Source organism: Lissotriton vulgaris, unplaced genomic scaffold, assembly GCF_964263255.1.
Source record: "Lissotriton vulgaris unplaced genomic scaffold, aLisVul1.2 SCAFFOLD_672, whole genome shotgun sequence".
NCBI lineage: Eukaryota > Metazoa > Chordata > Amphibia > Caudata > Salamandridae > Lissotriton > Lissotriton vulgaris.
Window position 1 is genome coordinate 888,635 of NW_028246945.1, and position 27,033 is coordinate 915,667.

At 45.2% G+C, this 27,033-nt stretch overlaps 1 protein-coding gene across 1 annotated transcript in view; it reads right to left on the reverse strand.

The window, feature by feature from the left end:
* Positions 1-27,033, reverse strand: part of LOC147665684 (autophagy-related protein 2 homolog A-like) — a gene marked incomplete at its 5' end in the record, with an annotated part of 884,401 nt that overhangs the window by 812,576 nt on the left and 44,792 nt on the right. Inside the window, one exon of the mRNA XM_086949597.1 lies at positions 18,884-19,034. Coding sequence (XP_086805723.1) covers positions 18,884-19,034 — 151 coding nt within the window. The remainder of the gene's footprint in view (positions 1-18,883; positions 19,035-27,033) is intronic.

Consider the following 27,033-nt stretch of genomic DNA (forward strand, 5'->3'; position numbering starts at 1 on the left):
TATATATATATATATTTTCAAACACACTAAAAAAAAGAAAATAGGGGAAAGAGGAATCGGAAAAAAGGAAATAAAAGAGAGAGGAAAATATTGAATAAGGAAAGGGTAAAAGCGTGAGTCTTTGTTTTTTTCCCCTATTCCCTTAGCACCACCTTACAGTATTAGGGGGTGGAGAGTAGAGAGGGACAGCCTGAGGGCGCAAATACTGGTCATACATCTGGCCAGTGTAAGAAGGGATGTGTTTCCTGAGGGTGGGGGGGGGGACACACGGCATAGGGGGTGGCGGGAGTGAAATTTTAAAAATTCCTCATTTGGGGGGCGTGGCTAGCAGCCAAGCATGGCGGCCGCATAGAGTGAGAGCTCCCGAGGGCACTGTGGCCTTCTAACAAATCCGACACATTTATCCGCTACCCCGCCCGACTGAAGCGGCGGCGTTCGGGTCCGGGACCGAGGCGGTGTCACCGGTCTGATTTTCGGAGAAATCGGTGCATCGGAGCCTGACATACTTCGAGTTTGGGCCTGCAGCCGGAGGAGCAGCACCGGCCTTGCGTACCACCCAGGCCCCGGCGGAAGTGCGACCGAGCCGGCCGAGAGAGGTGGGACGCATCCCGGTACCTGCCGGACAGCGCGAAAGCAGCCTGATACTCCTGGTGGCATCATCCGGCGACGCACAGACTGACAAATCCTCCAAGCGGGACCGGAGCAGCGCGAAGGAAAGAGCGAACCCAGCCTTGGCCGCGCGGAGCTGGTATCTCGACCCCCCCCCCCCCCCCCCCCCCCCCCCCGGGGGCCTAGCGGGCAGCAAAATACGACGGAGGAGATCTTCGGGCCCCGCTTGACCGTGGGGTAGCAGTGAACGGACGTACCAGCCCAGAGCAGAGGTGAGAGACGTCGGTGCCCCCGGGGGGACGGCGCCATACTGTTTATAAACGCGGGAGCTCACGGGGGAGCCTCAGGGCACGCATCCTACCAGACAACATCAGCAGCCCTGACATAAAGACAGAGACCCGGTACACGGAGGCTTGTCTGGCCTGTGGGGGAAGTGGCTGCCCGGGCTCGGAACCTGAGCCATCCGGTGTGACCGAGTGAGGCAGACCGGCGCGGCAGAACAGGATTGGAGGCTGCAGTGACCGTTCCAGCCCAAGGTGAGAATATCGAGGGGCGAAAGCACGGAAAACACCGGCGATTCACCAGAACCCGCACAGCCGCGCCGGGACTGTCCTACACCACCGCAACGACCAGTGAGACCTACACAGACAGCGGAGGGTGAAACTCTGTCCAACGCCCATCAACCTGCTACTCCCTGGCTGGTGCCTACAAACGGCGATTTAAGACGTGGCGCAGGTCGCGAATAAGCAGGGCAAGACTCTGGACCTCGCAGGCCCCAGCACCATGGCGGGCAAAGGCATCAGGAGTGGAACCACGCAGGCTAAATTAGACAAATTCGCCTACGGACAACAAGGACAACAACAAACTACAGGGCGATCCTCCACAGGTCATACCCAAGACGCAGAGAAAACGACAAAAATAACGCTGGAAGACATCATGAAAACACTCTCAGAGGTGAAAACTACAGCGGCGCCATCTCCTCTGAAGTCTCCTTGCTGCGAGCAGACTTTCACAAAATGGCGGAGAGGGTGTCGCAGGTGGAAGTGGTCACGAAGTCACTTGTGGAAGACACCTCGGAGCTCCAAGTGGCCATGGAAAAAATGCAGAAAGTAACCAAGCTCCTGCACGACAAGCTGGACGACCAGGAAGGGCGTTCGTGACGCAATAACGTACGCATCCTTGGGCTTCCAGAGACGGAGGGGAAAGGGGCCATGGACCTCTACGTAGAAGAACTCATCAAAAACAAACTCCAGCCCAAAGGCCTATCCCACTTCTTCTCGGTGGAGAGGGCGCACAGAGTCCCGGGAGGCCCGCCCAAGACGGGAGCAGCACCAAGACCTGTGCTAGCCCGGCTCTTCAATTTTAGAGACAGGGATGCAATCCTACAGGCAGCAAGAAACTCACCACCGGTGCGGATTCAAAATGCAACCTTAGCCTTTTTCCCAGACTACACGCCAGAGGTGGCCAGGCGACGTAAGTCCTTCACGGAGGTTAAAAAGGCACTACGCGACAGGGAACTACCATACTCTATGCTGTTCCCTGCTAAACTGCGAATTGTGGCCGAGGGAAAGACTTGGTTTTTTAACACGCCAGAGGTGGCACAGGAATGGCTGGAGGGCTGGAGACCAGCGGGACAGCGACACCGCCCGCATCGAGACCGACCGCGACACCGTACTGAAAAGACAATACACAGTCAGTCCTCCCAATTGCCCCATCAGGAAGGCGCGGAAGAAACGGAATCGGACCTTGAGAGAGACCCGCTGGACTCTGGACAATTGGCTCCGGTTTGAAGCCGGAATATATTGATTTCGGGACTGAGTGTGCCGCAGGTGCCATGGATCTGACGTGGCTGTGTAAGGTGGGCACAGGCAGTGCCCGAGGGGGACTCACCAACCCCACAAGCAAGTAAGACGACTAGGGAAGGACTGAAGCAATCTGCACAGTTGGGGAAACGGGCGGGGGTTGGTCCGTGGAGCAGGGTAGCAGGGAGGGGGGATGGGATTGAAGTTTTCATGTTAGAATGCTTGTTTTTGTTTGTAGTCCTCATTCAGCACCTACATTGCACTATCACCCTGACATCTGTATGTCTCCTACACAGCATGACACGAATCGGCACATGTGTTACTCCACAGCGCACGTTGTGTGCAAGACTCCCTCACCAGCATAATGGCCAGGCCGCTTAATCACACGCCCGCTGAGGGCTCCCCCGTAACTGGGGGGGTACCCCCACTGCGCATGCTAACGTGGAATGTCAGAGGCCTGGGTGACAAAATTAAAAGAGGCTTGGTCCTGCAGGCCGTAAAACGACACAATCCAGATATGGTCCTCCTACAAGAAACCCACCTCACAGGGTCCACCTGCAAAGCACTTGACAGACGTGGCTACACAATGGCGGTACACGCAGACTTCACTGCTGGCTCCAGGGGAACAGGCATACTGGTGAGAAAATCATCCCCCTTTATTATAACCCGCCGTGTGGCGGACGACCAGGGTCGTTTTGCTGCAGTCCATGGGCAATGGGAGGGCAGATCTCTAAATGTGATATCAGTATATATCCCCCCAGCACTACACTCTGTGGCCCTGCCTGCACTAGGCAAGTTCCTCCTTGACCTCCCTGATGGCGACACAATTGTTGGGGGGGACTTTAATGCAATCATGGATCCACTTAAGGACACCTTTCCCTCTAGGACCCGGCCGCGAGGTACTGCACCACTATCGGATTTTATGGAAGCCCTAGGCCTTATAGACATCTGGCGACAGCTACATACCGAGGCCACCCAATACACTTATTACTCAGCTGTACATAATAGCTTATCTCGTATAGACTACTTCATGACACTGGGATTGGGACTAGGCATGGTGGACAAGGTGGACATACTGCCCAGGGGAATCTCCGATCATTCTCCAATTGTCCTGTCGCTTACCACCGGGGGGAAACGATGCGCACGGATCTACCCAATTTACCCAAACTTTTTAAAAATCCCCAAGGTTCGAAAGAAACTCAAACTTGTGACAACGCAGTATTTTGCTGAAAATACAGGCACAGTGGTATCACCGTCCACCCTGTGGGAGGCGTATAAGACAGTCCTCAGGGGGGCGGCCATTGCAACGATAACGGGGCACAAACGGGACTCCCGAAAGGAACTCACAGAATTAGAACTCGCACTCGACACGGCCAACAATGCACATATGATAGACCCCTCCCCATCCACGGCACACACCCTCATGGTTCGGCAACAACAATACCTAGCTCACCTCAAAACGACTGAGAAGGGATATATCGCAAACACTCAACATAGAATTTACGATGTGGGCGACAAAGCAGGTCGTATGCTGGCATGGCTAGATAAGAGAGGGAGTGGAGCGAAAGGTATTCAGAGAATTCACACAGAGGATGGGCGAACACTGACACACCCAGAAGACATAGTTTGCGAATTAGCACGACATTATCAGGCGATATACACACCAGAACGGAGGGTCACACAGCAAATGGCAACGGCAACATTAGCGGACATTACCATCCCCAGCATTACGCAGGAAGATAGGGACACCCTAGAAATGGACCCGACGGAGGAAGAAATCCAGCTGGCGATCCAGGCGTTACAGTCTGGTAAAGCACTGGGCCCAAATGGGATACAGGTAGAGTGGTACAAGTCCATGGCTCCAGACCTCAGTGCCCCATTACTGGCCATGTATTTGGAAAGCAGGGATAGAGCAGAGCTGCCGCTGGATCAACGCACGGCCACGATTGTAGCGATACCCAAACCGGGGAAACCCCCGACTGAGTGTACCTCGTATCGCCCGATATCGTTACTGAATATCGAGGCCAAGATACTAGCTAAACTTCTAGCCACCCGCTTGATGCCCCACCTCAGCACCTTGATCCACCCTGACCAATTGGGCTTTATGCCTCACCGGAGCACTGCGATGAATCTCCGAAGAGTCCACGGCGTGCTGGCCCGTGCACACCTCCTCACGGAGCAGGCTGTGATTCTCTCTCTCGACGCTAAAATGGCGTTCGACCTAGTAGAGTGGGAATATCTCTTCGTGGTACTAGAACGCATGGGATTTGGGCCGAAATATATAGCATGGATACGGCTGCTTTATACGAAGCCCGTCGCACAGGTGGTAGCCAATGGCCACATATCGCCGAGGTTCCTATTAGGCAGGGGGACTAGACAGGGTTGCCCCCTGTCCCCCCTGCTCTTCGCACTAGTGCTTGAGCCCCTGGCAATCCAGATCAGGTCCACGCCCCTATTCGCAGGCATTAAATGGGAGGAGGGATGGGAGGACAAAGTCTCACTGTACGCGGACGACATGCTCATCTACATGACTGCACCTGATACCGGTATCCCGGCCCTGCTAGACCTATGTAACACGCACGGGCGCACATCGGGCTACACTCTAAACTGGTCGAAATCTACCTTATATACATTAAAAGGCCCAGCGCCGAGGTTGCAGGAGAACTGTCCTCTGCTTACGACAACAGTCTCCTTCAAATACTTAGGCATTGTCATCACAAGCGTGGAAGCAGACTTTTTTGTTAGCACGTATAGCGTACGACAAGCTGGTTAAAAGCTGGTACGAGGGGGGCATAGCGCTCCCCAACATTCAGCTATATTACTGGGCGGCCCAACTGAAAATTATAAACTACTGGATCCACGCCCCAAAAGACGACCCAGCCTATCGGGCAGATTGGTCACAACTTGGGACGGACTGTATGCTGTCTGTGCTCTATAACAAGTCACAACTAAAGACCCTACTTGGTCCGACCAAGCACACGGCGGCCCTATGGCACATGGCGCAGGCCCGTCTGGGATGGGCAGGTCGAATCACCAAAATGACGCCATTGTGGGACACGAAGACATTGGGGAACCTTAGAGGCTGTAAGGGGTTTGAGCGGTGGGATTCCATAGGCATTTCTACAGTAGGGGACCTCTGGGACAATGACACAGTAATACCATTTCCACACCTACGACAGCAGTATAACCTTGGACCCACAGAAACATTTCGATATGTTCAAATTAGACACGCATTACTACAGGCGATTCCTACAGGCACCACTCTGCCGGACTCCTCCCCGTTAGAGGATAGACTGCTAACGGAATTCATGGTCCAAAGCGCCACCTCCCTTAATCTACCTTATATACATTAAAAGGCCCAGCGCCGAGGTTGCAGGAGAACTGTCCTCTGCTTACGACAACAGTCTCCTTCAAATACTTAGGCATTGTCATCACAAGCGTGGAAGCAGACTTTTTTGTTAGCACGTATAGCGTACGACAAGCTGGTTAAAAGCTGGTACGAGGGGGGCATAGCGCTCCCCAACATTCAGCTATATTACTGGGCGGCCCAACTGAAAATTATAAACTACTGGATCCACGCCCCAAAAGACGACCCAGCCTATCGGGCAGATTGGTCACAACTTGGGACGGACTGTATGCTGTCTGTGCTCTATAACAAGTCACAACTAAAGACCCTACTTGGTCCGACCAAGCACACGGCGGCCCTATGGCACATGGCGCAGGCCCGTCTGGGATGGGCAGGTCGAATCACCAAAATGACGCCATTGTGGGACACGAAGACATTGGGGAACCTTAGAGGCTGTAAGGGGTTTGAGCGGTGGGATTCCATAGGCATTTCTACAGTAGGGGACCTCTGGGACAATGACACAGTAATACCATTTCCACACCTACGACAGCAGTATAACCTTGGACCCACAGAAACATTTCGATATGTTCAAATTAGACACGCATTACTACAGGCGATTCCTACAGGCACCACTCTGCCGGACTCCTCCCCGTTAGAGGATAGACTGCTAACGGAATTCATGGTCCAAAGCGCCACCTCCCTTACGTATAAAAAACTGATCAATAATCTCAAAGACCCAACGCTGAAACTTAAAGAAAAATGGGAGGGGGAATTAGGTGAGACAGACGACTTTGAATGGAATGAGGCGCTGGCCTCCCCGAAAGAGGTTGGAATCTCAAGTAAGCCCAGACTGGTACAACTTAAAATCCTACACCGCATCTACTATACCAGGACACTGTTGCATAAACTACGGAGAGCACCACACCCCTTCTGTTTGAGAGGCTGCGGGGAAGAAGGGACACTACTACACACACTATCGGAATGCCCACAAATAAGTGAATTCTGGAGACAAATACTCCGCTCAATCTCCCAGGCCCTTAGACTTTCCATGTTACCTGAACCACGCAAATGCCTTTTGAACATCTGGGACCCCAATGACCTGGGTAGATACGAACTGATTTGGGCAACCTTGGCTATGACAGTGGCTAAGCGGGATATAGCACAGAAGTGGGGCGCGCCAGACATACCCACCGCCAGTAGGTGGGCTAAGAACATGGACATCTTAATGGTAACAGAAAGGGCAGTATACGTACTACGTGCAGCGCCCCGCAAGTGGAACAAAGTGTGGGCGGCGTGGAATGTATACAGAGGAGAAATCTGTGAACCCTTACCGGAGGGGGACGACCTAGACTCGGAGGGGGAGGAGGAGTAACAGAGCGGATACGGGGTAGTCACCTCAATAATAAAACAGTACGACATTATTGGCACTGACCTGGCCATATACCAACGTGCAAGCGGAGACAAAGGCTGCTACGGGATATGGATGGAAACACAAGGGCTATGATGACACATGGTTGGGGGGGGGGGTTGGGAAGTTTGTTATTTCTGTATTATAAAAAGTGATGTTACCACTGAATCATATAGGAGGGAGGGGGTAATAGAGGAATACAGTATACACAAAGAAACCGCCGATTGATATATCTACAAGTCTCCGAAAGCTTAATGCAACACAGTCCTTGCGACGATGAAGTTTCTTGTCGCATATGAAAAAGATAAATTGTACAATATGAAACAAATGCCAAAAGAATGTATGAAACTGATTAACCACTATTCCTTCCTATCAATAAAGTTTTATAAAAAAAAAAAATCCTCATTTGCTGGTACCCTTTTGGCATCATTCAATCTTCAATTGCTTCCAAATCTTTTGTTATAGTGTTCAGAAGTCTCCTCTGGTTAGGTCAGAGCTGTATCGAGGGTTTGTCAATAAGTGGTCCACGGGGAGGATGGAGGTGTTGGCTGAGGTGGAAGTTGGGATCCCATGATGTCGCTCCAGTTTTTATCCTGGAATGTCAATGGCCTGCGTACGAAGGGTCAGAAGAGACCGAATACTCCAATATCTGAGAGATTCCCCGGCGCAGGTAATTGCTATACAGGAAACTCATCTCCTCAAATCCAAGACTACGGCTCTATTAAAAAATCAGAGATGGATTGACACTTTTGCATGTACGGACCAAACAGCTAATATTAGAGGGATTTTGGTGTTATTTAAAAAACAAGCCAAGGCTCAAATAGTCAAATGTAGGGAAGATCATAGTGGAAGATGGATTTTACTAAGAGTCTCTTTAGGGGGTGTGCTGTTCTCCCTAGTGGGATATTACGGCCCAAACCAGGATGACCCCTCTTATCTAGATACCATCCGCTGCCACCTATCGGACTTTCAAGACCCGGTATCTGGGTAGGGGATTTTAATATTGTATTAAACCCCAAGCTTGACAAATCACCCAACTCTAGAGCCTGTGTTCCTGTTTGATCCAGGCAATCTCTTCTGCTAATTATGGCTCAACTAGGGTTGGCAGATATATGGAGGAAAAGGGTGGGTGTACGATTGGGGGTTTACTTTAAGAATTTAAAGTACAAGCACAAGTCTAGAATAGATTACGCACTGTTCAGGTACAGTCTTAGAAAATCGGTGGAGGATATAGAATATCTGCCATCTCACCTTTCTGATCATTCGGCAATCTCTTTTTGCCTAACTCCTGTTCAACGACATCGGCACAGTTCATGGTCCTTCGATCGCACCATATTATTAGTGGATGATGAAATAAAATTCTTTCAGTCTGAGACTAAACACTCCCTTGAGGTAAATCTAAATTCAGCAAACATCTCCATGGTCTGGGATGCGCTGAAAGCCTTCTGGAGAGGATGTATCACCAGCAGAGCCTCCCATAGAAGAAGGTTATTTAGGGACACCATCAAGGGTCTAGAGGCAGAAATGAACACCATAGAACTTAAATTAGGGGCTCATATAGGCTCAAGGGAGGATCAAGAAAAACTAGGCTCTCTTAAAAACCAACTTGAAAATATTGTCCAAGATAGGCTTTCCAGAAGGTGGGAGGCGGGTAAAATCTCTCACTTCGAATTTGGGGAGGCGGCAGGCAAGATACTCGCTTGGAAAATAAAAACAGATCAAGCGCAAAATCATGTTAGAGAGATTAGGGTTGAGGGAGATTCAGCTCCTTGCCTTTCGAACTCAGAAATTGGGAGTGCATTTCAGGAATTCTTTCAGACCATATATAGGAAAGATATCAGGGAAGAGTGTGCAGAGAAAATTATCTGGCTTGAAGGGGTCTGGAGGTAGAAATCTCTGAGGAAGAAGTAAGGAAGGCCATTGCTCAGTCTAAACGAGGGAAGGCGGCTGGCCAGGATGGTTTACCAGGGGAGCTGTACCGCTCTCTTAGTGAGGCCATCATTCCAACTTTGGCGAAAGTCTTTAATAGTATTCTCCTGAAGGGAGAGAACCCCCCAATTTCATGGAGTGAGGCGACGGTAGTTTTGATCCTTAAACCAGGGAAAGGCCCGACTGATTGTGGATCCTACTGCCCGATCTCACTCCTTAATAACAATTATAAAATCTTTGCTGCCATCTTGTCTAAAAGGTTGGGGGGTGTAGTAGATTCCATCATACAGCAAGATCAAAAGGGCTTTGTAAAAGGGCGCCAATTAGCGGATCTCACGTATGATCTAGTGGGGGTCATAGACATCGCATCAGCCTTTTCTCTCCCTTTGGCCGCTCTTACCCTGGATGCGACCAAAGCTTTTGATAGGGTGAACTGGACCTACCTTGCCGCGGTAATGACATTTTTTTATTTAGGGGACAGTTTTTGCCGAGTGATAGAACTCTTATATAAGGCACCACCATCTAGACTGCTTGGTAATAGCGCCCTGACTGAGGCAAGATTACAAGGGGTACAAGGCAGGGTTGCCCGCTTTCCCCCTCCTCTTTAATCTATATATCGAACCCTTCGCTCAGGTCCTTAGAGAGGATCCCAATATTCCTTCCTTTAAATTTGCGGGGTGGGAAAGGCGGGTGGCCTTATATGCAGACGACATCCTCATATTGACGATTGATCCCGACCTTGCTTTCCCAATAGTTATCAAGAGGGCAGAGGAGTTCGGCAAGGTTTCGGGATATGAAATAAATGCAAATAAAACCGAAATAATGGCCTCTAACATCAGCAATACACAATTTAATGTCGCCTCCACCTTGCGGTATCTGGGGATCAGTATTATACAGGAGGTAGGGAAAATCCCCGAATACAATCTTGATCGGGTATTTAAGACATGTCAGAAGCAGCTAAAGGCTTGGGCTTACCTCCCCTTATCCATCTTGGGGAGGATACATTTAGTGAAGATGTCCATCTTGCCCAAATTCACATTCCTCTTCAATTCCATCCCTCTGGCTTTTGACACCAAGCAGTTAGATAAGTGTCAACGTGCGATTAACTCTTTTATTTGGAAATATAGAGCCACCAGACTGGCGTGGAAAAAGCTCAGGTGGAGGAGGGAAAAAGGAGGGTTGGCATTACCAGACCTCCAATACGATGCATGGGCTTTTCAGCTCTCGCATTCAAGAATGCTTTTAAAAAAAACTCAATCACACCAGGAGGTGAAATGTTTTGGGCCATGCTAGAAGGGGCTCGATTTACCAGTTCAGGGCTTCTTGTTTAAATTTGGGGACCAAAAATTCTTCAAAAAAGTCAAATAAAAAAGTCTTCAATCTTTGGCTAGAAGCTGGGTAACAATTAGAAAGAAAATAGGACTTAGCTATTTTTCTAATCTTGCACCACTGTGGGAATCACCAGGTACTTCACCTTGCCTACAGGATAGCTTGCATACTCCACTTAAGGATTCTGGAATTATGAAGTGGGGAGAATTGCTGGTAGGGGGTGCACTGCAGCCTTGGGAAGAGCTGCGAGGGAGAGTGGGTTCCGGTTTATCCAGATTTAAATATATGCAGTTGAATAGTTGGGCGCAGGCACAGCTCAGAAGGGGGTTCCCCTAGGGAAAGACAGCAATTTGGAAAATCTATTGGTGGCAAGGCCAGAGGGTAGTAAAGAAGTTTCACTTTGGTACTGGGCAATTTTGGAGGAGGTCGATGGCGACTTTAAACTCGCCGATGAGTTATGGGGTATTGAGCTAGATACCCAGTGTGAGGAGGTGTGGATAGATTCATTCTCTCTCTTGCATGAATTAGTGAAACCTGCATGGCTGAAGCGAAACCACCTCTTCACGCCCATCGAGCGTATCTCTCTCCCTTAAGACTATCAAAATTCCAGCCAGGGAAAACATGTAACAAATGCGGTTTGTTAGAAGCATCTGATGTGCACGTTTAAAGACTGCCCCTCTTTTGGGAGGAAGTGAAGGTGACGCTGGATTCCATTCTCAATGCCTCTATGAGCATCAGTCTCCCACTAATTATTTTCGGTATCGATGACAACATCTCCGGACATGCAAGATCTTTTCTCTTTTATGCTATCCTTTTGGCAAGAAGTCAAATTTGTACGTTCTGGGTAGACGCCGCCGCATCAACACACTCTGGCTGGCTGACGTCCTTGTATGAAACATCTAGAGTAGATCTGGCTAGGTCCTGTAGCAGGAAAAAACTCGCATTTTGGGACTTATTGGTACAGTGGAGATAGGACTTCCGGGGTTTTTTTTTCCCCCTGGGTCCTATAATTAGGTCTTCCCTCTTTCATGGAACATTGTTACGGGTCCCTCAGGTAGATAATATGGTCCAGCAGGTTGAACATTACCTTGGTGGAGTTAACCAATTAACCCTCTAACTCCGGATGCTTCTTCCGCCAATAGCTATTTTGTGTCTTGGTGTGAGATTTAAAAAGATCTTTTGAACTCGCTCAGGTAAGACACACAAGGTGGTTGGTGTTTCCTAAATGGGGGTCAAGGCAAATGAGGACAAAAAAATAAAAAAAATAAAAATAAAACAATATTTGCTGCATGTACACACTGATCTGATCATAGAACATTATTCCAATAACAAAGTGAATCACAAAGAATCTCATGCCACTGGCATCAGGACATTCTCTCTCACTGTGTTGTTGAAACTCTTGAAACACTTTTTCACAAAACTCATGAACCAATTCTTTTAGCTCTTGCGTGGTTCTTTTAATCTGCACCAAATTAAGATCATTTGCTGGTACACTGCCCTTCAGAAAGTTAATCACTGCTTCGTTTTTCCCCATAACAACAGAAAATGGTGGTGCATTAATGCAAACATTTTTCATTGCTCCTCACCTGACCCTTGCACAACAACTTTATATTCAAACCACTATTCAGTGTGCATTGCAGGGTCAAAGAACATTTTCAAATCAACACACAACTCCTTTGAAATGTCAACAAATCCATCAACTTGTGGGTACGACAGCATAGGCTTGTCTCTTAACTTTGGGAATGTGATCACAATTGCTCTAAATTTATGTTTGTTCAGTGGTACACGAAGATGCACTTCTCCCAATATTTCTCTGAATGGGTTAGCAAAAGCTTCTCCCCTCAATCTGTTTATTAATTTTCTCAACTAGGTATGGTGGTTTCTTTTTTTTCTCCAGTTTCCTTGCTAGGTCTGGTGGGTTTTTTCTTCTCATATTTCCTTGCCCACTTGTCTCCTAATTTCTCGAACCCATTGCAATGAAAAATATATTTCACCATTCCTGCAATCTGTAATTGCATTCCTGAAGAACACAATGTCTCATTTGCGTCATCATCCATATGTACCCTGAACCTTTTCTGAAATGGAAAACTTCCTGAAACATTTATTTCATATTTTTGGGTCAAATCGGTTAGTATTATCATGTGTAGTTACTGCACATGTAATTTCCTTACTCAGGGAAATTAATTACTTGTCCTCACATTGGTTCACAATTTCAAAATCTAAACATTCCCCAACAATTTCTTCATGTTTAATTTTAAAATGTGAAACATTAAGCTGTTTCTCTTTTTCGTGGTCTGGATTAATTTCCCCCCCCCCATGCCCTCAGTCTTTTTAATCACTGCTGATTCCTCAAAGCAGGTTTGAAAACTCCCATCTCCAGATTATTGTTATTTTCTTGGGCTGTTGGTGTTGTGAATACCACTTTTCTCCCATCTTTCAATTCTTGAACTGTCTTGGATCTTTTCTGTTCCATAATCTATGAATTCTGAGATTCATGCAATTATTCCTTTTACAGCTCTTTGAGCTTTTTGAGTGGGGACCATACTAATTTGGACAGTCACAATATGCCTAGGCACTGTCTGCGCAACTGCAGTTTGTAGTATTTGTACTGAATCAGTCACAATTGAAGCAGTAACACTTGGAAATATTACTGTCAGAGTTGCATCAACAGGTGGTAGGTCAATCTGAAATGTCTGTACAGTTCTCTCAATCTGTATTTATCTTGGTTCAACAGAAGCAGTAGCCACAGTAGTACTTACTGGTACAAAATCAGTATTTGTAGTGGAGACCACATAAGGCTGTGGATACTTAGTTAACAATTGTGAGAAGTTGGCCTGGTATATGATGATCACTAATTCAAGTGAGCACCTTGCACCAGTCCAAATGACCCTTATGATGATTGGTTGTAAGTCAACCTTATAGACCAGCTATCCTAGGGGTAGCATGGACAAAAGCAGTCTTAGGCTAAACTTGAGAGGGCATGTGAAGCCAGCTGTTTTACCATATGCAATCCTTTAAATACCAAATGGAAGGACACCACACAAGTTATATATTACAAAATATATGTATTTATTTCTAGAATAATCCCCTATACTCTTTATGAGCACAGAAGTACAAGCGTTAAACAATGAACTCAATATAATACAATTATGGATAGGCCGGGTGGCCACTCAAACCATATATTAAAAAAGTGGTATAAGTACCACGTCACGAGCAATGGTAAGGCCTAGGGCCTTGGGAATCGCTAGGCCTACACTGGACTAACGAAGGTAAGGACTTAGGAGGCCTACAGGATGCGGGTGCAGTGTCTATAGGCAACCGCGTTTACCATACAAGTCAATGGTGCGTAAAAATCAGAAAGTTATAGGTTTAGGAGACTTCCGACTGGGCTAGAACTTAGCCACTTGAAACTAGGAATGTAAATCACTACAGGGGCACCGGAGTACCGTCGTTACCTCACCCACAGGAAGCGGGTGTATAGGTGCCAAAGTGCGTTGGGTCTATTCGTGAAGTTCTATGGAGCCTGGAGGAAAAGATGCTGCAGGCGGCCAGGAGAGAAGAGTCAGGTTGAATCCAATGGTGGATCGAAGATGTAGAGTACCTGAAAGCAGAGGGGACAGAGTCTAGGTCACTAGCCAGTGACCAGGACGGAACCAGGCAATGTCGGGTTGCGATCAGGTGCTGTCGAGTAGTTTGTCTCCACTGCCACGTGGACCAGGAAGGATCGAGGATGACCAGCTGGTGAACACGAGCTGTCCCACGAAGGCTCTTGCGGTCGGCGGTGTGGGTTCTCGAATCAGAGTCACCAAGCCTTGGCAAAGTCAACCCATGCAGGACTAGAAGATGTCTTCTGGATCGGATCGGGAAGGTCAGATCGGTGGCTCCTTTTCAGAGGAGCTAGGGCCAGTTTGGAGCAACCAGACCAGCAGTTCAAAATCGAAGGTTCGTCGTCTCAGAGGCCACTAGCCAACGGGCAAGTGACCGGACAACGCATCGAGCAGGAAAAGTGCAAAAGGGCCCCACGCAGCACTCGGTGAGTGTGGAGAGGTGATCTTCGGGGCACAGGCTGCTCGGGTCTGGGTTTTCTCAATCCCCAAAGCACAGCCTCGAGGGTGTCTCAGGGGCTGCGCAGAAAGCACTTCGCTGGCTTTCCAAGATGGCCGGTTCCACGTCTCACGTCCCTCCACGGGTCTCAGCTTTGCTAGGACTGTGGATTGGGCTGTTGGAAGTCTGGGAGTCCAGGTCTTGTCGGTCTCTGTCGTTCGAGCTCCGGCGGGAGCAACGTCAAAGAAAACCTTTGAGCGCTGATGGTGCCTGCTTTCACAGGGTGGCCACTCCTTGACCACAAGTGAGATTCTTCAGTCTTCTACGTCGAGTAGGATGTCGAAGGGTCCAGAGTTTTGTTTCAACGTTTCAGTCAGGATGATCTGATGTGCATTGGCACAGCTCCTACCTTTATTCCAAATCAAGGGGCTGGATCACCTGCTAGTTCCCTCCTATGGGTGGGACCCAGGAAGGGGGTGGTTACACCCCTTTCCAATTGTCCAGTTTCGCGCCAGAGCTGGGGCTGGAGTGCCCCAGCACCGGTTTGAACTGGACTTTGCATGGGACACCTTGTGTGCCCCAGGCAGTGTCTAGTTTCATTCAGCCCTCCCTTCCCCAATCCACTATCTCCTGTCTGGGGTGGTGTTAACACCTCCCTGTGACAGGAAACCTTTTGTCCATTTTGTGATGCTGAGGCTCTGGTTAGATTTAACCGCGTTTTAGCAAAGTAACATGTCTTCTCCCTCTAGAAGGGTGGAATGCTACCCCTGTCACCAGGACTGGCGAGGGGGTAGTATTCCAAAGCGTATGCCACCTTACACGACATGTTTCGATAAAGCCAAACCAAAGTTAGCAAGTAACCGCGAGGATTATAATGCATTTAAGAGTATATGGTATGGCAATATCCCAGAACAGCTAAGGGACATGGTTCCGAAAGCTGCAGACAGGCTCAGCTCATGCTAGAGCACCATCTCACATAAAACCAAGCACTCTGCCTCCAGGATTGTTAAGGCCTGCCATAGGAGTGCCTTATAGGTGTATATGTGTCCAGATATAGGTTTAGACATAGGTATACTATATCTAAGCAAGGGGTGATTACACCACCTTGCCCCAGCTGAGTGTTCAGCCAGTTGTGTCCGAATGGATAGCCAGCCAGGGGTGGCAAAAGATGTGCTGCAGCTCCTGGTAGACTTTGGATGCACCTATGCCCTGGGTACCTATGGTACACTGTACAGGGGCTGATAAGGTGACCCAATACCCAATTGGTAATGTACCTTAAGTACATGGTTGTGAATGTAGAGAGAGAACAGCAGGCTGTGGGTCTGATTAGCAGGCCCACAGCCACATTAAGTCGAAAACCAGTGAAGCAAAAAGCAAAAAATGGGGTAACCATAGGAAAGCAGACCCTACTCTCCTACAACAATGCATCCAATATTTCAACCCCGAAATCACTACTCATTTGAAGCTTTTTGTCAACATTAATTCCCTTCTCCTGTTTCAGATCCTTTACCTTTTTATCCTCTTTTTTGTCTCTTGCTGTCTTTTTCCACATGCTTAAAGCTTCAAGCTGTGTAGCTCTAGATGGTGTCTTTATTTCAAATAACATTTCCATTAATCTGCCAATAATTTGCAATTCAAAGGTACCATATTTTGGAAACCTCAAAGAACCCTATTTCTCAGTAATCTTGCACAATTGGTGAACCCACAAACATGAATTCTGTCCCAATTGACGGACATAAAATGCATAGGTGTTCCCTCAGGGGCATAAGCAATTAAAATCGAATTTTTCACATTACCTCCGAACAGTTTCTTAAGGCCTGTAAACAATTTCATTTCAGCAATAGTTCAATGCAATTTCTCTTCTCCAATCCTGTCACAGGTAAAATTTCAGTCAGATTAACCCCTGCTACTGACCCTCCCTTTGCAAAATCAGCGTCAGACATATTTTCAAAGTCTTTAACAAGACGGACTACATAAAAACTGCTTGTCTGCTCCACTAAAAAGGAAAACGATAGAATCATATACTCGAAGAATTCTCTTAACCTCAGCAAAACCTCGAACAGCACAATTTTACCCTCTTTCAAGTGGAAAACTCTCAGGACTTCTCCAGATGTACTTTCTCAAGTGACCTAAATAGGCTCCCACTATTCTTCACTCTCTCAAGATTCCCTATCCAAGTACTGCCAATATGGCTATAGCTCAATACTGCATCAACAGCAGACAATGCACTTCACTTAATGTATGGCACACCCAGACCGCCCTTGGGCTTATCCCGGGATATTAGGCAAACAGTGGATTAATTACTTCCATTAAAGTCAAGGACAGACCACAACATAAAACATAAACAAAACAAACTTCTTTGTAGTGTCACAAGTCCATTTCCATCTCTGTCAAGTATAATGAGCAAAATGTTATTATCAGTCAGAACCTTACTACTTTTTCAACACTACTAATAATATCTTCTAGCACATTAACAACATTTCACAACCCTACTGACATTGACACAACTCCAGCATTCGCCTTCTCGCATTACCTTCCAGCACCGCTTTGCCAGTCTTCAAGGCCTGGGCATTGAAACCAGGACTTTGAGGATCTGGACATTTACCTAACTTGAGTAATTATTTTGTAGCTCCTTTCAGGCATTAACCTAAAGTCTACTCCTTTTAGTCAAAGTGTATAACCCTAACTTTGCTACCAAACTGAAGGAGTGGATATTTCAAGGTAATCTCTCAATGCAAAACACCACTACTCTTGTTTTCTGCTCAAAGGTGATGGACCTTTGCCACCGTGTTATGACAGAAAAGAGACTTCGCATTAACATGAGCAAATCAAATACAAATAAATATTTAAGGCAATAATGAGAGTTGTAAGTAGTTTTAAAGGGATTTATTTTCCAATCAAAATTTAAGTTCCTCTGACTCTTCATTCATTAGTCAGATATCAATCAGGTTATAGAATTGGACATGGGAGGCAAAAAACTGAAATCAAATTAGAATATATTTTAAATTGCATACAAAGTGCTCCATAACGGAAGAAATCCCCATTTCTATGGCAAAATGAGACATCAATGTCAGTCAGAACTCATAAAGTGCTCAAGAACTATAATGCAAGAGTGAGCATAGCATAAAGCTGAATCAACAATAATGGCAAAATCTCACATAAAGAGAAATAAGAATAGGACAAATAAATCTTGATTTTTTTTGCACAAAGTCTGCATCTACCCTTGTTCCCTTACAGCTAATTTCCTCTCCTCACGCTGAGCCTCATCTCTGTCTCTCTGTGTCTTTCACAGAACCTGCCCTCAGCCCCTCCCTTCTATCTCTGCAGAACTCAAAAAAGCTGTGTGATTCTTCAAGCATCCTTCTAAAAATAATAACCAAAAGCCCCCACATCACTAAGCTAGATACCAGTATATATTTCAACAAAACATGTGACATTTGGTCTTCATACTTCGTTCAATTGAAATTACAGAAAGTTTCATGTCATCAATCAGGCCAGTTCTTGTAACACATTCTAAGTTTGCTTTAATCTCCTCTTCCTTCTAAAGTAACTATTTATTTGAAATAAAACAGAGAAGTTTTACTCAAACAAGAAAGTAATATTTGGTGGAAACTGTGAATACATTTTATAATAATAATAAGGAAAACGTGTGCTTTGCAGTTTCACTCTAAGTTATTAAAGGAATAAAGAAAGCTTCGTTTAAACAACTGATTACTGATAAAAGCAAGCTACAACTGTAATTTATAAGAAGCTCTTTCATGAAGAAACAAGAAAGGAAAGGAATTCCATTCTTATCTCAAGGTCTTGTGCTGAGACTTCCTAAAGCAAACTAAATCATGAGCTGTGTATTTCAGCATTCTCTACACTGTAAAATGCGTGTTCATTCATCACAAATATATATCCTACTTTTAAAGTTCAAAACACATTTGGCAAATTAAATGTACATTTTATAGTAAGGCCAAATCTAAATTAAACATTTAAATCAACCATGAATTAGTTGCTCATCTTTTTTACATTATTCATTAGACTGAAAGTATTCGACCAGGCCTCATTCACTATTTTTACTTTTCATGCACCGAATGTCTGCGTGCCACTTTTTAAATGCAGGTTTATGTCCAAAACTCAAGGCAGGTTTCGTCATTTAGGAATGCTTCATTAACATAGTGCTGCTCTCTGTCGTACATAGAAAAGTGAGGGAAATACAATAGACTAGAATGTGGCCCGAGGGATTGTCAGAGATTGAAACCTTTACAAGCATTTCATCCACCACTATTGTGTTTCCCATGGAGACAGATTCAGCAACAATGATTTGTTTGATAAAAAAGTGGAAATACTTTCCAGGTAAGTGGTGGGGGGAATAAGATTAAAAGGCACTCTAGTTAACAACAGAAATCACCGAAGTGCAATTGACAGTACCTTTATGATAAAGTGCTACTTTGTCAGACTCTAGGCAGAGGTAGCCAAGATCCCTTTGGCCCTTGTATTTAGAGACGCTGAAGATCGTGCCATTTTCTATATCCAGTACAAGTTCTCCATGGCATTCTTCCATCTTGTTACCTCCCTCGCCCTAAAGAAAAAAAGATCAGACCTGAGTAAAACAAACAATGGTGTTAGCAGAAAGCTAACACATATGAAACCAGAAGGCAAAGGGATAAACAGAAAGGCACTTCTAGCAGTAGATGACCCTGATAATCAGCCAAGGAAGACAGTGTTTCAGACTGACATATGTTGAAAACTATAGTACGCATAGGTTGCACCTAACAAGAACATTTTTAAAATGTTTGTTGTACAGGCATTTCCACCAGATTCACGCTTAAATTATGCAGATGAATTACAAAGGCATGCTTAAATTAAGTTTTCTTGAATTCCATACAGTATGTTTCGCATATGCTGTAGACTTATATGGTAATGAAAAATGTAAATGTAAATGTAAATGTATTTATACTTGTATAGCGCACAGCTACCCGCAGTGGGTTTCCCGGCGCTTGCTTAGGGAACCCGTCCTGGTATTCCCCTGTGAGATAACCCCGGCAGGGTATCCACAAGGTGAAAGCCAGGCCTCCCGCCGCGAGGGGCCGTTGTGGAGATTAAGCAAGCTATTGCCCAGAGTCGCAGAGTGTGAACCCGTGAGTCGAGAAGGCACCGGAGCGAGAATTATCGAGTCCGTGGAATTTTTGAGCCCAAGACCCGCCGAGGCGGGGAATTGAACCCTGGTCCAGGGCCGATCTCAGCTTCCCGGTCTGCCGCCTCTAACCCCTGAGCCACACCTCTCCACTACAATACAAATGTTTCCCAGTTTGTTCTCATGAAATAAATATTCTCATACAACCCACACAATATTCTGGATCACTGTAAATACTACACCATCTACACACAGTTCATTTAGGTGTCAGATGCTCTGAGAAGTGTAGTAAATGCATGTCTGGCATTTTGGGAAACTCAGAGTTATGATTTCACTAAGTTACATTGTATATCATTCCCCACACTTGTGATACCTTCCTAAGAATGGCTACTTTTACATTTCTATGTAGAATGTATGTTTCTGTAGCGTATGTACAATCTGCAAAAATTGCACAGATAAATAAGTATTTTGCATATGTAATACAGAATTTTGCAGATAAATTACACCTGAAATTTATACTAGTATGAGTTTTTCTGTGAGAGCTACTTACACATGGAAAACTTTGTGAATCTGGAATTACTGGTGGGAAGGGGAGAAAGGGAAACTTTACTTCCAGCAATAGAGAGTTCTGTGTTTTTGGACTACTTATTTCTAAAAAAAAATGCATTCAATATTTTGATATCTTTACCCCAGTAGTTCATACAGAATACATAACACATACACTTAGGTAACATCTTTAAAATGTGCAATTGGCCCATCATCCACATCCTGCTTCACCAGATCCCAATTAGCATGTGGCATGGCCCAGTCTCCGACTGCTCGAGGGTCTCTGCCAGTACTCTCAGAATGAGCCAGTACTGATACATCTCCAGTCACTGTCCACATTTTCATTAGAGAGAGGTGAGTTGGGCAAGTACGATTGGTGTATTGAGTATCCGTGTAAGCAAGTCTGCCTGCTTGAAAGCATAAGCGGGCCTAAGTGCCTCTATCATATATGCTTATGTCTATTTGTATATTTGCCTGTGCTGCTGTTCTGTGCATAAACGAAGGTGTCTTTGTGTATGCACAAGTGTGTGTGTATGTGATGTTTGAGGGATATGTGTGGCGTTATTATTCCTTAGGTTTACCTAATACAATTAAAGGGATAGTTAGGTGAAGTTGAATTTTGTTAATCTCTATATGGTCAACATCATTATTCCCACTTCACTGTCATTGTCGCTAAACATACCTGATACAGTCATTATTGCTTATGTTGCCTAATATGGTCATTACTGCTAAGCTTGCACTTCATAGTCAATGTTGCCCGTGTTCCTAGGGGCTTTTATTTTAAGTCTTGCCTTACATCATCAACTTTTTCCAACTGATGATACTATTGGTCAGTCGGTATTAAATAAGATCGGTATTGCTGATCATGTGGAGTGTGAGGAAAAGTCTATGGGTGTTTTTTTAGGTCTGACCTAGCAAGAGCTTTAGCCAGGCTTATGAAATGTCAATACAATATTATAACAAATTGGATTATCCTTTGGGGTGGGTGACTACCAACCTCAAGGAATAATCACAACCCTTGTCAGGGGGCACCCTCAAAGTCACAAAATTACCCTCAACTCCCTGGTAGCTATGGCACCGAGTAGACCTGCTTAATTAATTTAGGGCAATATGTATAGTAGCTATGCAATGCCAAAATAGTAATAAAGTTAAAATGCGCCGAGACGCCTACGGGTATTCGCCGCGCTTAATAAATGTTAAAATAATAATAATAATAATAATAATAATAATAATAATAATAATAAAATGCAAAACAATAACAATCCGAAGCCATGGTAGAAAAAGAGAATGACATTTAGTAAACAAAATGACATAAAAATGACAAAGATCAGTAAGGGGAACTGGAGATATGAATTTTGAATGTTTTAGTCAAATCCTATCAAATGATTTTATTTGGGCCATAAAATATAAGTGCGGCAGAGAAAAAAACATTTGCACATGGTTTGGAAAACAGCAGCACAACAATCACGAATAACACAATTTAAAAGTATTGTTGCAGGTTCCTAAGCCTTAGATGAAAGATGATGCCACATTTAAACAAAGTACAAAGCAATATAAAATAGTACTTCCATAAGAGTTATAAAAAAATTGACATATAAAACTGATTAAAATAGCAAATATTTAAAAAAAAATCAAGGAAACGAGCCATTTATTTCATGGGAATGGCCCTGCGAAGACAACAGATCATTGCGGTTATAATATTTTGTTATGAGATGGCACAGTTGCATAGTCTATAAGACACAACAGAAGCTAACAGATGTTTTTTATCCCAATAGTGAGTTAGATCTCATGCACCGGAGAAGCAGCCTCTGATTGTTTTACAATGTTAGAGCAAATCGGCCAAACTGACTATATATTTGGCAACAGAAAACACAATGCATGGCACAGTATCTGACCTACAGATCGTAAAGGCCAGTTTATAGTGGTGTAGTCCCAAGTATCTGCACAGAGGCACAATCCAACGTCTACGCGGCCTCTTATATCTAGGAGAGAAAAAAAATGGATGGTCATCCGTTTCATTAACTTCCCACAGGCAAGCCACATAGTGCTGTCTTTTCGTCAGTAACTCCAGTTACTGATAAAGGATGCTAACAGTAATGTGCCAAGCCTGAATTTAATACACAGTGACCTAGTAAACTGAGGGTCAACCTCATTGAGAAATGTTTCGAACTTTGGTTCGTACTTATGGTTTAGGAGGAGCTCTGCGACCCTGCCATGGTTGGTGGATAAAATAAGCTTTGACCATTTGCTTGCTCTCTCTGAACACTAGTTTTACTTTTTGGGCAGAGAAAGAGGCATTAGACTCAGTGTGATGCCGTGGCAGGATGGTGTTACCCTAGGGTAAGCCAGGGATTTCTTTCAGAGATGTTCTGTATTGTTTTAAGTAGGTATGGCGCCAAGAAGCATAAAATGCAATGATAGGCAATGATCGCAGTAGACTGTGACCTAGGTGCAATTTGAGACTGACTGCAATGGAGAATGGGTGTGGATACACCAATTAGGTTTGTCCTGAGCAAATCTCTTACCTTATGATTTGTCCTTCACAATCTTCTAACGGAGTACACTACTAAAGCCCCCGGAACCTCAGGGGAAGCAATTAGAAACTCACAGGGTGTCAGACAAAGGTCAATACCAGGGACCAGTCTGGGTCCAGTTGCCACTGGTCAGTTGTGCAGGTCTAGGAAAGGCCTACTGCTGCTTGTTGTGTCCGTGTAGCTTGAAGAGGTGGCCATCCCTTTTTTGCATAATCTTTTTATTGCACGTAATGTGAGCAATAATACAAACACTGTAGCATCGTGTCACAGCCATGAAAATACAGAAAATCGTTAAGTCCAATGACCGCCCCCGACCCCTTGCCCCCCCCCCCCGCGCCCACTGTTCTCCTTTCCCTCAACCCTTGGCAGGGGTCAAACCACCTTAATAGTACGATGCTCCAAACTGAAAATTTCAGGTTCAGTGGCAGAGATAGGGGTACATAGTCCTTCTTGGAATCATTCCATTTGTCCCCATATGTTGGTCTAATATTTTGGACAGCCCCCCCTCGTAGATTGCTCTTTCCGCCAACATGCACCTATTCATCTCTTTTTTCCAATTCCCCAATCACGGCACTCCATTCATGGGCATTATTTTGCTGAGCCACCATAGTTCTGATCCATGCAGGGGGTGTAGTACCATCCCAGACATTTAGGAGACACCACTTTGGGGAGGCAACCATATTGCCTCTGCATATCTGATTAAGGCATATTACCACCAAACTCCAGTAGTATGATAAAACTTACCCTCCTGGTTACAGCTTCTGTGACACAATGGAGTTGCTTTGCTACCCATCTTTGCAATGGTGGTACACGTATAGTAACAGTGGTGCAGGATGTTTAATTGCACAAGGCGAAATCTAGCCCTAATAGCCACCACCTGGTGGGGATGACAGTGCCTCCAACCTTTCATCGTCTTCTCATCCCTCTAGGTCTCTATCCCACTTCTCTTGTAGCCTGACTAACGTGTCAGTGAATTGTTAATCAATTAGCGGTACATGAGGGACATTTCATTTTTAGGCATGCGCTTTTCAAGGAGTCTATCATCAAGCGGAGATGACTCGGGAGTACTTCTCCTTTTGGCAACACCAACTGCAGTGCATTGCATATTTGCAAGTATCTATATGTCTCTGAGTGAGCCACTTATTACTCTGGTAATGGGATGACCCCTCCCTGTCTCCACAGGGACCGGGTAGGGTGCATTGTGGAGTGCATATAACAAGCAGGGTAGTGCCTTCATTTCATTTCAAACAGGGCAGCTTTCCCAAGAAGCGACACAGGTAGGGTCTTCCAATGCAGTATATCTCCTCGGAGGCGCACAAGAGGCAGCTCCAGGTTACATGTGAAAAACACATCTGGATCTGCGGTAATGTAGATCCTGAGGTAGGGGAACACCACCCCTTTCAGCGATTTTAACTACGCAGTCTCGGGGAAGACATGGGGCCTCTCCGAACAGGTGGTCATCCTTGTATTCCTTAGAGTCCACTTCTTTGTTCTGGGTACAAGAGGATATACAAAAATTCATGAATGGAATGCTTGAAATAATCTCAGCTACCCACTGGTAATTACCCGGGCCGCATCCCAGTCTATGGTTATGTTGCACACCATGCCATCTGAGTTTGGATCCAGACAAATGCAAATCAGTTTCACCTTGTTTGAATGGGAACAGTCCAGCCCAACATACGAGGCAAGGAGGTTGGGGAGAGGATGTAGCCTTACGGCTAGAGCGGTCAACCACAAAGCTGGGGAACTGGGGTTGAGTCTGTGCAACGACGCTCAACATCCTGTGATTCTGGGCAAATCACTTAATCTCCCTGTGCCTAACAAAAATAAATGTATCATCCCTAACGAAGCTAGTGCTCATGTAAAGTGCTCTAATACCCGATGTCTCTGGTCTAGTTCGCGCTATATACAACTAAAAAAAAAACCTGAACCGAAACACAAGCAATCTAGGACCTGTTTCACACTAGTTAGGGCTCATCAGTCAGGTATGGCTTGGCTCCAGTGATACAGTGTGCACAGGACCAACATCTGGGCAAAACCATCTCACTTAAGGTGAGACACAAGAGTATATAAAAAAAACAAGCTGCACCTGACTGAAGAGCCTTAATCAGCTCGATAACGGTCTTAGGTTACTTGTGTTCCGGTTTGGAGAGGAGAGGGCCTGGCTTGGCAATTCAGGCTGGACTGTCCTATTGAACAGGGTCAAGACTGATTTGCATGCAGCTGGGTCTAACCTGAGGTAGCATTGTGGGCAAAAGAAAGATGGGTTAACATGCAACCCCAAACGATTGCCAGGGGTTAGACTTATTTCAAACATCCTCCCATCACCGTTTGTGTGCCTAGGTATAAGAGGGAGCAGGTCCAGTCCTTCAGGGCTCCTCTCAGGTCACAGGCAGCAGGTCTAGTCAACATCTGTTTTTCCTTAGTTCCAGAAGTGTTGAGTCCTCCTCTGTTGTTCCTTAGGTCCAGCAGTGGGTGGGAAGGACTACTGGGCAAACCCTAACCAAAGGGGTGAAAGTTGTTGGGTCAACAATACCCACTTTGAGCATTTTTAAGATGGAGAAAGAATTGAGCCACACCGAACTTGAGCTCTATGGGCCAAGTGAGTAAGTGAGGAGTGTCCTATAACAATTCTAGTGTCCTCTAGACTCTAACAGTATACAAATTGTGTTTGGGGCAGGCCACTGTACCCACAATAAACCCTGAGAAAAATGTCTAGTTGAACAAAAGTAGGGGTTTCCGCCACAAAACAGCAGATAGATAATCATTGATTTAACAGGCCTGTTTCCCTCCCTTTCAAGTGCACAGTAGTGCTATATGTAAAACCCAGAGACAAACCTCTGATGGGACGAAACAGGTCCTTCAGCAACGAGACAGTGGATACACAATAATTATCTTGGCATGTTGTCCTCTGCCTTTCAAAAGTGTTATATGTAAATCCAGCAGACCAGTGAAGCAGGTTTTAACATTCCAGAAGGATTTTACACTGAAATGTGAAAATGAGGCTCATATCCCCAAACACTGCATAGGTTTGAAGGTTAGGAGGCATCATCTCTGCCCATTCAGGTCATCCTATTGTTTGCTCCTAGGACACATCTTATACCTTTTTCACACCTATTCAAAATGCTAATTACTGGCTGGAGAAGTTTGAGAGCAAATACAAATCCGATTCCGGGAACTTCAGGCAGGGAAAAGGTAACTTTCGGTAATTTACTTTTCCTTAAGATTTGTTCAAATCTGACCTCACTATTGAATTGAATTTTTAACATCTATTAAAACAGATGTTTAATTATTTTACTAGCTAGTCCCACTCCAAAGATACATTATTATTAATTTAATGTGTACTCAAGTTTTCTACATTGGACAGCTAGGCCTGAGACAGTGAAAAATAGCTTTTGGTAGTAGTCACTGTAATTACATCTTAACATTAAATGTCTACATGCCTTACTTTTATTTTTTAAATATTTGCATTCACATACATCCACAGCCTAAGAATACAGTTAAGTATGATTCACTCATGGCTGTCAATATAGTGCATATCCCAATAATGAGCGCCATTTCACTTTCCATGTGAATTATATTAAAGAACAATGTAATGAAATACACCCACCAACTCCCCTCTTTCCCCTCTCCTAGTACTTCTTCAACAGGTCTAAATGATGGCGGCTTTGGTGAGGTAGGTCTAATTTATGTGACCTCTGCTTGTCTCAAGGTCTATTCCGTCTCTGATAGTCTGAGGATTCGTAGATATTTAGTACATGTGAGCTCTCGAAATTCAATAGATCGAAGGGCAAGGAACAGGCGCCAGACCTCGCTGAAAGTGGCTTTGGTAGTCGTGAGGGTGGCCAACATCCTTCCCATCCCCAGAATAAACCAAAGGCAATCAATCAATCAATCAATATTTCTTTATTCGGTTTTTAAAATGTAGAAAAAACATAAAAGTTCAGTAGTAAAAAGCAGTTGTATGAAAAATAGTAAACCATTTACATTTATGGTGCAATAAATATGTTTAAAAGAAAAAACATGGTTAATATTTACCAATGGCTAAAGAGACCATTTCATGCCGCAAACGTGCAAATGTACAAGAAGCCCATGGTTGAGATTAAATCAAACATAGTAAGTGAATAGAAAGGATACACAGAGAATATCTTAATTTATATAACATATAATTACTTCAGTGCATCTATTCTAAATTTGGTCTGTGTTTTATGCAGAGTATGTATGCAACAGAGGGGGACGAAAAGGGGACGATATTTAGAGGGGTCCAGTGTACCTGTCCTAACAACATGTAACAAAAGAGTTGTACAAAGTTCTCCTGGGGGTCATCTAGTAGAAGGATCTCTCTCTCTAGACTGACTGGTATG